Genomic DNA, 13,100 nt, shown 5'->3' with positions numbered 1-13,100 from the left:
TGAAAGAGGAACTCCCCAGGTCAGTAGGTGCCCAATATGCTACTGGAGATCAATGGAGAAATAACTCCAGAAAGAATGAAGGCATGGAGCCAAAGCAAAAACAATACCCAGTTGTGGATGTGACTGGTGATAGAAGCAAGGTCCGATGCTGTAAAGAGCAATATTGCAGAGGAACGTGGAATGTTAGGTCCATGAATCAAGGCAAATTGGAAGTGGTCAAACAGGAGATGGCAAGAGTGAACGTTGACATTCTAGGAATCAGTGAACTAAAATGAACTGAAATGGGTGAATTTAACTCAGATGACCATTATATCTACTACTGAGGGCAGGAATCCCTTAGAAGAAATGGAGTAGCCATCATGGTCAACAAAAGAGTCCAAAATGCAGTACTTGGATGCAATCTCAAAAACGACAAAATGATCTCTGTTTGTTTCCAAGGCAAACCATTCAATATCACAGTAATCCAAGTCTATGCCCCAACCAGTAAGGCTGAAGAAGCTGTAGTTGAACAGTTCTATGAAGACCTACAAGATCTTTTAGAACTAACACCCAAAAAAGATGTCCTTTTCATTATCGGGGACTGGAATGCAAAAGTAGGAAGTCAAGAAACACCTGGAGTAACAGCAAATTTGGCCTTGGAATACGGAATGAAGCAGGGCAAAGGCTAATAGAGTTTTGCCAAGAGAATGCACTGGTCATAGCAAACACTCTCTTCCAACAAGAGAAGACTCTACACATGGACATCACCAGATGGTTAACACCGAAATCAGATTGATTATATTCTTTGCATCCAAAGATGGAGAAGCTCTATACAGTCAGCAAAAACAAGACCGGCAGCTGACTGTGGCTCAGATCATGAACTCTTTATTGCCAAATTCAGACTTAAATTGAAAAAAGTGGGGAAAACCACTAGACCATTCAGGTATGACCTAAATCAAATTCCTTATGATTATACAGTGGAAGTGAGAAATAGATTTAAGGGACTAGATCGGATAGATAGAGTACCTTATGAACTATGGACTGAGGTTCGTGACACAGGAGACAGGGATCAAGACCATCCCCATGGAAAAGAAATGCAAAAAAGCAAAATGGCTGTCTAGGGAGGGCTTACAAATAGCTGTGAAAAGAAGAGAAGTGAAAATCAAAGGAGAAAAAGAAAGATATAAGCATTTGAATGCAGAGTTCCAAACAATAGCAAGAAGAGATAAGAAAGCCTTTCTCAGTGATCAATGCAAAGAAGTAGAGGAAAACAACAGAAAGGGAAAGACTAGATCTCTTCAAGAAAATTAGAGATACTAAGGGAACATTTCATGCAAAGATGGACTCGATAAAGGACAGAAATGGTATGGACCTAACAGAAGCAGAAGATATTAAGAAGAGGTGGCAAGAATACACAGAAGAACTGTACAAAAAAGATCTTCACGACCCAGATAATCATGATGGTATGATCACTCACCTAGAGCCAGACATCCTGGAATGCGAAGTCAAGTAGGCCTTAGAAATCATCACTATGAACAAAGCTAGTGCAAGTGATGGAATTGCAGTTGAGCTATTTCAAATCCTGAAAGATGATGCTGTGAAAGTGCTGCACTCAATATGCCAGCAAATGTGGCCACAGGACTGGAAAAGGTCAGTTTTCATTCCAATCCCAAAGAAAGGCAATGCCAAAGAATGCTCAAACTACCGCACAATTGCACTCATCTCACATGCTAGTAAAGTCATGCTCAAAATTCTCCAGGCTTCAGCAGTACATGAACGGTGAACTTCCAGATGTTCAAGCTGGTTTTAGAAAAGGCAGAGGAACCAGAGATCAAATTGCCAACATCTGCTGGATCATGGAAAAAGCAAAAGAGTTCCAGAAACACATCTATTTCTGCTTTATCGACTATGCCAAAGCCTTTGACTGTGTAGATCATAACAAACTGTGGAAAATTCTAAAGGAGATGGGAATACAAGACCACCTGACCAGCCTCTTGAGAAATTTGTATGCAGGTCAGGAAGCAACTGGACATGGAACACCAGACTGGTTCCAAATAGGAAAAGGAGTACGTCAAGGCTGTATATTGTCACCCTGCTTATTTAACTTCTATGCAGAGTACATCATGAGAAACGCTGGGCTGGAAGAAGCACAAGCTGGAATCAAGATTGCCGAGGTTATCTGAGATTATTGTACCTTAGATAGGCAGATGACACCACCCTTATGGCAGAAATTAAAGAGGAACAAAAAGCCTTTTGATGAAAGTGAAAGAGGAGAGTGAAAAATTTTGCTCAAAGCTCAACATTCAGAAAACGAAGATCATGGCATCTGGTCCCATCACTTCATGGCAAATAGAAACAGTGGAAATAGTGGAAACAGTGTCAGACTTTATTTTTGGGGCTCCAAAATCACTGCAGATGGTGACTACAGCCATGAAATTAAAAGATGCTTACTCCTTGGAAGGAAAGTTATGACCAACCTATATAGCATATTCAAAAGCAGAGATATTATTTTGCCAACAAATGTCTGTCTAGTCAAGGTTGTGGTCACGTATGGATGTGAGAGTTGGACTGTGAAGAAAGCCGGGCACCAAACAATTGATGCTTTTGAACTGTGGTGTTGGAGAAGACTCTTGAGAGTCCCTTAGACTGCAAGGAGATCCAATCAGTCCATTCTGAAGGAGATCAGCCCTGGGATTTCTTTGGATGGAATGATGCTAAAGCTGAAACTCCAGTACTTTGGCCACATCATTTGAAGAGTTGACTCATTGGAAAAGACTCTGATGCTGGGAGGGATTGAGGGCAGGAGGAGAAGGGGACGACAGAGGATGAGATGGCTGGATCGCATCACTGACTCGATGGACGTGAGTTTGAGTGGACTCTGGGAGTTGGTGATGGAGAGGGAGGCCTGGCGTGCTGTGATTCATGGGGTTGCAAAGAGTCGGACATGACTGAGTGACTGAACTGAACTGATGAAAGTGAAGGAGGAGAGTGAGAAAGTTGGCTTAAAGCTCAACATTCAGAAAACTAAGATCATGCCATCTGGTCCCATCACTTCATGGCAAATAGATGGGGAAACAGTGGCTGGACTTTATTTTTTGGACTCCAAAATCACTGCAGATGGTGACTGCAGCCATGAAATTAAAAGATGCTTACTCTATGGAAGGAAAGTTATGACCAACCTAGACAGCATATTAAAAAGCAGAGACATTACTTTGCCAACAGAGGTCTGTCTAGTCAAGGCTATGGTTTTTCCAGTGGTCATGTATGGATGTGAGAGTTGGACTATAAAGAAGGCTGAGAACTGAAGAATTGATGCTTTTGAACTGTGGTGTTGGACAAGACTCTTGAGAGTCCCTTAGAATGCAAGGAGATCCAAGCATCCATCCTAAAGGAAATCTGTCCTGGGTGTTCATTGGAAGGACTGATGTTGAAGCTGAAACACTAATACTTTGGCCACCTGATGCAAAGAGCTGACTCATTTGAAAAGACCCTCATGCTGGGAAAGATTGAGGCTGGAGGAGAAGGGGACAACAGAGGTTGAGATGGTTGGAAGGCATCACTGACTTAAATGACATGAGTTTGGGTAGGCTCCAGAAGTTTGTGGTGGACTGGGAGGCCTGGTGTGCTGCAGTCCATGGGGTCATAAGAGTTGGACACAACTGAGCAACTGAACTGAAATGAATGACATACGATGTGGAGCACCTTTTCATATGATTATTTGCCATCAGTATAGCTTTGCCAACCTAGATAGCATATTCAAAAGCAGAGACATTACTTTGCCAACAAAGGTTCGTCTAGTCAAGGCTATGGTTTTTCCTGTGGTCGTGTATGGATGTGAGAGTTGGACTGTGAAGAAGGCTGAGAACTGAAGAATTGATGCTTTTGAATTGTGGTGTTGGAGAAGACTCTTGAGAGTCCCTTGGACTGCAAGGGGATCCAACCAGTCCATTCTGAAGGAGATCAGCCCTGGGACTTCTTTGGATGGAATGATGCTAAAGCTGAAAGTCCAGTACTTTGGCTACCTCATGCGAAGAGTTGACTCATTGGAAAAGACTCTGATGCTGGGAGGGATTGGGGGCAGGAGGAGAAGGGGACGACAGAGGATGAGATGGCTGGATGGCATCACTGTCTCGATGAATGTGAGTCTGAGTGAACTCCGGGAGTTGGTGATAGACAGGGAGGCCTGGCGTGCTGTGATTCATGGGGTCGCAAAGAGTTGGACACGACTGAGTGACTGATCTGATAGCTTCTTTGGTGAAATATCTGATAAGATCAGAAGATCTCTGGCCCATTTTTCAATTGGGTTGTTTTCATATTGTTGAGTTTTAAGAGTTCTTTGTATATTTTGGATTAACTGTACTTTACTAGATGTGTCTTTTTCAAATATTTTCTCTGAGTCTGTGGCTTGTCTTCTCATGTCCTTGACATTGTCTTTTACAGAGCAGAAGTTTTTAATTTTAATTAAGTCCATCTTATGATTTTTTCTTTCATGCATTATGCCTTTGGTGTTGTAACTAAAAAAGCACTACTCTACCCAAGGTCTTTTAGGCTTTCTCCTATGTTACCTTCTAGGAGTTATATAGTTTTGTGGTTTACGTTTAGGTCTGTGATCCATTTTGAGTTAATTTTTTAAAGGGCATAAAGGTCTGTGTCTAGATTCTTATTTTTTTTTCTTTTGCATGTGGATGTCCAGCTATTTCAGTACCACTTGTGGAAGGGACTATTTTGCTCAACTGTATTGCCTTTGCTCACCTTTCAAAGATCAGCTGACTATATAGGGGACTATTTCTGGGTACTCTAGTCTATTCCACTTATCTATTTTTCTTTTTTTTTTCCTCACAAGTACCACACTGTCTTGATTACTGCAGTTTTATTGTTAGTCTTGAAGTTGGGAAGCATCGATCCTCCAACTTTGATATTCCCCTTCGACACTGTGTTGGTTGTTCTGGGTCTTTTGCCTTTCCTTATAAATGTTAGAAATCAATTTGTCAGTTTTCACAAAATGACTTGATGGAGTTTTGGTTGGGACTGCACTGATTCTACAGATCAGTTTGGGAAGAACTGACATCCTTACACTATTAAGTCTTCCTTTCCATGAACATGGAATATATCTCCATTTATTTAGCTCTTTGATTTAATTCATTAGAGTTTTGCAGTTTTCCTTATAAATAGCTTATACATATTTTGTTAGATTTATACCTAAGTACTTCATTTGGGGAGATGCTAAATAGAAATAGATTTGTGCTTTTAATTTAAATTCCACTTGTTCATTGTGGTAGATAGGAAAATGACTGGCTTTTTGTATATTAATCTTGTTATTATCACTTATCAGTGGATTTTTAGACACATGTTTGCTTTACTGGGGGCTCACTTAGACATGAAAAGCCCTGGTTGACTGTTCATTTTCCAAGGACACTCATGAACACTCATTCATTTTTTTGATCTCAGATCTCTGACATTAATGGCCTGCAAACCATTTGTTGGTTTGACAGTGAGCTAAAGCAACAGTTTTCAAACTGGGCTTGATAAAGTTCTAAAGCTTCATGCCATTGTGTCTTTGCAAAGACCACTTTGAGTAAAATTAAGTGAATGGGGCTCTGAACTTTCTATATCATTTTTGCTTGAGCAACTCAGTTTTTTCTTTATATTTTTAATTTTGAAGTTATTTTAGATTTAAAGAAGATTTAGCCAATTTCCCTACTAACATGTTCCAGAAATATGGTACATGATGAAAACTAAAAAAATATTAAATGACTCTTAACTATTAACTAGATACAATTAACAAAATTACAGGCTTCATTTGGATTTCCCTGCTCTTTGCACAGATGCATTGTTTTGAGCAGTTCAGTTTTTATCTGTTTTTCCAACTGGATTTCATGTGAGATTTTATTTAGATAAAGGTCTGCTAGCTGCTTCTTGTCTCAGATTTTCCCTACCTCCACCTTATAAGTTCTCAATTACTGCTATTTAGCAATGGAGGAAAAGTAGAACAGTAGCTTCTCATCATTTCATCTCATCTAAAGAATGCACCTATCCCTTATTGACCTCTCCAGAATATTTATAAGGTCAAGGGGAATTTTAAAATTTGTTTTACAGATGGAGAAATTGAGGCAAGAGGTTGAGTAACTTGTAGGTAAGAGTCAAACTGAAGATGTCTCCTGATTGCTGACTGACATTCTTATTTTTTCCACAAAGGCCTTCAGATGAGCAAAACATACCTGAGAGAGAAAAGCTGATCAGCCTCCGACTTCCTTGCCCTTGCACGGTCTCATCAGAACCAATGCTTTTAAAAATCTGTAAGAAGGAAAATGGGAGACAAGCAAAAGAAGCATTGAAATAGATACACTCCAGTACAAACATGCTTAATCACAGTTCTTTCTGTAACTACAGAATACAAACACAGAAGTATAATGATTTCATTAGGCTACTATCAATTAGAATAAGCTTTTAGCAACCTAATGTCTTTTCCAGTAATAGAATGGGAAATGCTAGTGAGGATGAGGGGGTACTTCTCAGAGAAATGGAAATCAGCAAACATAATTAGTGTAATATCAGAGGTCCTTTATAACTACCTATGTAAATAATGCCTTTTCATATTCAAATTTGCAAAAAGGTATTTATTAAAGCAGACCCTGAGGCAGTAAAATTGAGAGGTCAATAGATGTTTACTGTTGTAATTACAAAGTGTTTCTATTAGCAAAGTATAGTTAAAACTGCCGTATCTCCATTTCTTCTGATCTGTACTACTATCTAGAGATTCCCAGGAAATTTTGTTTATTAGGGAGGAGCTGAGCATGACATTAAGAAGCTACTCTGAGGTCTCTTTATTTAACTGCCTTCCTGGGAAGTTTCAGAACACAGCTGTTACATGGGTTATCTTCATCTAGTGAGAGTGAAAGTCACTCAGTTGTGTCTGACTCTTTGGGACCCCATGGACTATACAGTCCATGGAATTCTCCAGACCAGAATACCAGAGTGGGTAGCCTTTCCCTTCTTCAGGGGATCTTCCCAACCCAGGGATCACACCCAGGTCTCCCGCATTGCAGGCAGATTCTTTACCAGCTGAGCCACAAGGGAAGCCCATCTTCATCTAGTAGGTATTTGCAAATCAGGTTGCTAAAATGTTTTATTTTCCATCATTGCTCAACACTGATCTGTTAATGGATTAATCAAAGCAGCTAGAGTTCTTGTTTCCATTCTCTTCTAGGCAAGTTTTACCCTGAAATGATTCTGAGTATATATTCAAAGGCAGAGTTACCTTTGCATATGTTACATATTTGGAGAAAATAATACCAAAAAAAATCTGAATATAAAGCAAATCTCTACCAGGTCCACTTTTTAGAAGATAAGCTATACTGAAGAAGAGAAAAACAGAAAACTCAGTGACCTCTCACTCAAAGTCTCTTTGTTTCTAGGTTGTGTGGGCTTAATCTCTCTCTGCCTGTCAGTACTCTTGATGCTGAAAGAGCTGTGATTGGATGTGACTGTCAATTTACTTTATTTGAGACTAAGAGTAATGACTGGGCATCACTAAGGCTCATAGTTTCGGCCCAAGGAGAGTCCAAAAGAATTATTAGAACACCTCTTTGTTAAGCAGGTGCCCCTGGTGGCCTTCGATGCTTGGCTGCAGCTCATGTGCCAATCTTCCCAGTATGTCTGCTGTTAGGCCCACATACAAAATGCATCTCAGGGATTCTGGGCTGCCCAGCAGGTGGAACCAACGTGCGTGACATACGGAACGGGGTGAGTTGGAACACTGCTTGGTCTGAGGTATCAGCCCTCTTCACACATCTTGCTCTTTCCCAGTTTGTGTTTGTCTTTCTCTTTGCCTGGCTGACCCAGAGCAGCAGAGGTCAGCAAACAGAGCAGAGACTGCAACCTCAGGCTGGACCACTCTTCTAGCTCTCAAAGTAGCCAATATGCATGGGTCTAATCAGGATTCAAAATTTCTTCATGTTGAAGACTTCTCTTCATTTTCAAACCTACGCCTGGACAAAGGCCATGGTGATATGGGCAGACTGGCCACACCCCCTTCTGGTGCTATACTTGCCGAGGTGGGACATTTGCAACTGACTGCTCCTAATTCTAGTTTAAAGATGTCAACATCTAGCTTGTTTCATCTCAGAAGTTCATCTTCTAAGTTCCTTGAGAGCACGATAGAAGCTCTACTTTTAATGGAGCCTTGTAGATATAAGTCTAGAGTGTATGCATTCCAATTTATATTTTTTATAAGGTGTAGGATTAAACTGCATGTCTTCCTAGGCTAAATGAGCTTAAACATGCGATGATAAAAAAGAATAGTATTCGTTCTTTCTTACTTGGTGCATACATATTTTGATCCTCATATTTAAAGATTTTTCTGTTGGGTATTCAGGGTATTTACAAAAAGGTTCTTCATGTATACTGGATTGAAACAGGTATGCAGACAAAAAGATAATGCATATTTTTCAAAAGCTACCAAGCTCAGAAGGGAGAAACACACTGTAAACTCCACAAAATTCTCCCTAACTCTTGGCTTTTTGCTAACATTATTTATCAAGTCATCTCTGTGCCAGACTGATGATACAAAGAGGGAGGCAGTAGTAACTGTGATAAACATTTTCCAGGAAGTAAAGGTGTTTGGGAAAGTTGTGTGTCCCAACTTTTTGTTCAAGATGACCTCCAGAGGCTTGTCTGAAGTTAAGAAATCTGTTGTACTCACAAAGAGACACTACCATTTACTGACTATGAAAATGGTGTGGAAACTCAGCCAAAACAGTCCATCAGGGAATTGCTTATTTTCTCTGGTCTGCACATACTTTTGGCTTTTCAGTCTGTCTGACTCCCTTCTGTTATTCTGTTATCCCTTATGTTGCCTCTCAGACACAGTGCATGGTATCAGTGTTTATTTTGTACAGAAATGATCTCTGTACCTCCAAGAAGAAAATGCATGCTCAGCAGGGCTGCTATTACACACAGTGGCCAGGCACTTAAACTTGGGAGGAGGAACCCTGGAGAGGACTCAGTCTAGGGGCGCAGAGACAGCCTGGAGTGTGGTCCAGGCTGCCACTGTTAGTGTGCTTGATACATGATGTGGGCCCAATATTTTCAGCATGGTGCCGGGTGGGGCACAGGTGGGCACAGATCAACAGATGAAGACCCATGGTCAGTGTGCTCACAGCAAACTGCGACTCCAGCGTTATGGGAGGACTGATAATGGGCTCAGTGCTCCTGGTGGGCTGCCCCTGGGGAGGAGTATGCAGGAGTTCCTTTCCTGACAGGAACACTCCTCACATGGCAGCTTGGAGCCATATCTGGAGTGAACAAGGCTGGGGACAGCCCTACTAAGGAGGCAGACGAGGTCCCAGGAAGCAGCACAACCACCTAGATTCCTGCAGTCACAGTGCTCTGGCCCCCACCACCAGTCTAGCACTAGGGTCTGTGATGAACACAACAGAGAAATGTATGTGACCTTGGGTTACTTATGGGCAAAACTGCGGATGCTGCACAGCCAGTGCATAGGTTCACTGTGACCACATAAGCCTCGTGGATTCAGTGTTCGGCTCCTTGGGGAACGAGGACACAAGAGAACTTTATGAAAGGAACCTTATGAAACCCAACCCGTAGGCCTTCTACTCCAACAACTGGGGAGAGGACCTTGCCTCCTGACAAGGCTGTGACAACCATGGAGCAAACAGGAGGCCATGCCCAACATTCAGTGCAGGCTCTGGATACCATACCAATCACACCCACTATAATGGACAGCAAACTGAGAAAATAGCCTTTGCACCAAAAATACTGGACTCACACAGTCTACACAAGGATGCTCCCACATAAAAAGAGCCCTTCAAGACCACAATAGATAATTTTCTCCTAAATTCATAGAGACAGAGAAATTTAAAAACTCCCAATTAAAAGAATAAGAAAAATCCCCTGAAAGAACAAAAAAATAGAAATACTTATTCAGGCTACCAGACCCCAACTTCAAAAAGGAAGTAATAAAAATGCTGAAAGTGAAAGAAAGTGAAATCATTCAGTCGTGTCTGACTCTTTGTGACCTCATGGACTGTAGCCTCCCAGGCTCCTCCATCCATGGGATTTTCCAGGCAAGAGTACTGGAGTGGGGTGCCATTTCCTTCTCCAGGGGATCTTCCCAACCCAGGGATCGAACCCGGGTCTCCTGCATTGTAGGCAGACGCTTTTACTGTCTGAGCCACAAGGTAAGTCCCTAAAATGCTAAAGGAATTAATAAACATTATTATTGTCAGGTCACTGTAACAATGAACCAGAAACTGTAAAGAGGAACCAATCAACATTAGATAACTCAACTGCCAAGATAAAAACTGATCTCAAAGCAATGAGTAGTTCACTAAATAATGAAGAAAAATGAACAGGAAGACAGAATAATGGACATCACCCAATCAGAAGAGCAGACAGAAAGACAAACCAAAAAATGAAAGTGACAAGCAAGATCTATGGGATAATATGAAGTGTGCCAAGCTACACATAATAGGGGTTCCAGAAGGAGAAGAAAGAGAGAAGGAACAGAAAATGTATTTGAGGAAAGTATGGCTGAAAATTTCCCAAATCTAAAGAAGGAAACAGATATCCAGGTACAGGAACCTAAAAAACCTACACAAAGTCATATTATAATTAAAAAGACAAAAGTTAAATATGAAGAGAGGAGTCTAAGGGCACCAAGAAGAAAAACAAAGAATATCATACTAAGTGAACTAAGTCAGGCAGAGAATGACAAATATTATATAATATCACTTATATGTGAAAAATAAAAAATACAAAGTAATATTTATTCAAAATAGAAACAGACTCACAGACACAGAAAATTTATGGTTAAAAAAGGGTAAAGAGAGGGAGGAAAGGAATGAATTAGGAGTAAGATTAACATATAGAAATTATTATACATAAAATACAAGCAACAAGGATTTATTATTTAGGTCAGAGAACTACATTCAATATTTTATAATAACCTACAATGGAAAATAATCTGAAAAAATAACGAGTCACTTTGCTCTATACCTGAAACTTACACAATATTGTAAATTAAATATACTTCAATAAAGGAAATTAGTTTATATCTACATAGATGAACATTTTTCATTATTAGAGTGAGAGAATTTATCAATTTTTTCCTTGTTACATAAGTGTTTGAGAGAACTGTTTATACAGTAGGTGCAATTATAGTAACATCTTTTATTTACTTTAGTCCTTTACAAGCTACATATAACACAAAAACATAGTAATCGATCAATACAAATTAATTAAAATTGCCTCTCCATGCACAACCTCTTTAAATCTTTTTTCAGCATTTATGACAGCCAAGAATTGGAACTACCTAAGGGTGCCTGGAGAATCCCAGGGACGGAGGAGCCTGGTGGGCTGCCATTGTCTACGGGGTCGCACAGAGTCGGACACGACTGAAGTGACTTAGCAGCAGCAGCAAGGGTGACTGCAGCCATGAAATTAAAAGACCCTTATTCCTTGGAAGGAAAGTTATGACCAATCTAGATAGCATATTCAAAAGCAGAGACATTACTTTGCCAACAAAGGTCCGTCTAGTCAAGGCTATGGTTTTTCCTGTGGTCATGTATGGATGTGAGAGTTGGACTGTGAAGAAGGCTGAGCGCCGAAGAATTGATGCTTTTGAACTGTGGTGTTGGAGAAGACTCTTGAGAGTCCCTTGGACTGCAAGGAGATCCAACCAGTCCATTCTGAAGGAGATCAGCCCTGGGATTTCTTTGGAAGGAATGATGCTAAAGCTGAAACTCCCGTACTTTGGCCACCTCATGTGAAGAGTTGACTCATTGGAAAAGACTCTGATGCTGGGAGGGATTGGGGGCAGGAGGAGAAGGGGAGGACAGAGGATGAGATGGCTGGATGGCATCACTGACTCGATGGACGTGAGTCTGAGTGAACTCCGGGAGTTGGTGATGGACAGGGAGGCCTGGCGTGCTGCGACTCACGGGGTTGCAAAGAGTCGGACACGACTGAGCGACTGAACTGGACTGAACTGAACTGAAGTTGCAAAAGCCTTTGTGACCAATCACTGCAGCCATTCACTTTCTCAACACCAGCACTACTGTAGTATTCTGAAGTGCCCACTTGGTTGCTCCCTAAATGCTTTTCCATCCTCAAGCCAATAAACACAGTATGATCTAGAATGGATGGGACAAGACACATGCCTTTTCTTAACGACATGTGAAAGAGGAAGAGTGGAAGGATAAATTGGAAGAAAGAACCTACGTTAGCATCATTCCTTCCAAAGAAACCCAGTACTGATCTCCTTTAGAATGGACTGGTTGGATCTCCTTGCAGTCCAGGGGACTCTCAAGAGTCCTCTCCAACACTACAGTTTAAAAGCATCAATTCTTCAGCACTCAGCTTTCTTCACATATGTTTGCTTTCCTGAAATTGATCTGCCTGAGAATTCATGGGGTTGCAAAGAGTCAGACATGACTGAGCGACTGAACTCAACTCAACTACTCAACTCAAACATATGGAAACTGAGAACCTGAAATAATTGTTCTTATTAGCCCTGGGAATATCATCATGTACCCCCAGGGAAATATTTACCCCCTGTTGAAAGCAGTTGAGATAGATGAAAGGGTGATACCTGACTTGAGATAGAGCAATGCTAACTGCAGGTGGTTGAGAAGTACTTGAGAGACATGCCTAGATGAGGTGGCAATGATATTCAGAGTATATCTGTGAACTGTTAAGCATTCCAAAGATTCCTAGAAATATTTAGTGATAAAAGCTGGATTTCTTGCAGTCAACATGGTAGAATCCCAGAGTGCTTGAACATGTAAATGAAATAGCATCTGAGTTTTAAATAAGAGGAAAATGCTGTTCCTGCTATTCTCTCATGAACCAATCACGCAAAAGCAACAAGAAGAAAAACAAAAGGCAAACTCTATCCTTAATAAAACCACAAGATATCGACAACTCTGAACACAATGTATGGAGTATGGCTGCTATATGCACTGGAGGGAAAACTGGGGTATGGGAAGACACCAAGTCAAGATGCACGTGACTGCAAATAAGGAGGAAAGAAGGCAGTGTAAGCACCTTGGAATATATTGAAGAAAAGTGCAGAAGAAGAAAAACAAACCGAAAGCTATACC

The 13,100-nt window shown here is 40.9% G+C and overlaps 1 protein-coding gene across 2 annotated transcripts in view; it reads right to left on the bottom strand.

Moving 5' to 3' along the window:
• Positions 1 to 13,100, bottom strand: part of HECW1 (HECT, C2 and WW domain containing E3 ubiquitin protein ligase 1) — a 326,637-nt gene that overhangs the window by 179,859 nt on the left and 133,678 nt on the right. For both annotated transcript variants that reach the window (XM_086396047.1, XM_086396048.1), the window contains one exon: positions 6,198 to 6,273. In XM_086396047.1, coding sequence (XP_086252173.1) covers positions 6,198 to 6,273 — 76 coding nt within the window. The remainder of the gene's footprint in view (positions 1 to 6,197; positions 6,274 to 13,100) is intronic.

The sequence above is a fragment of the Bos grunniens genome, chromosome 4 (assembly GCF_055505025.1).
Source record: "Bos grunniens cultivar Pamir isolate PY7600 chromosome 4, Bosgru_T2T1.0, whole genome shotgun sequence".
NCBI classification, from domain to species: Eukaryota; Metazoa; Chordata; class Mammalia; order Artiodactyla; family Bovidae; genus Bos; species Bos grunniens.
The sequence above is the reverse complement of the archived record's forward strand: the minus strand, read 5'-3'. Positions and strand labels throughout refer to the sequence as shown.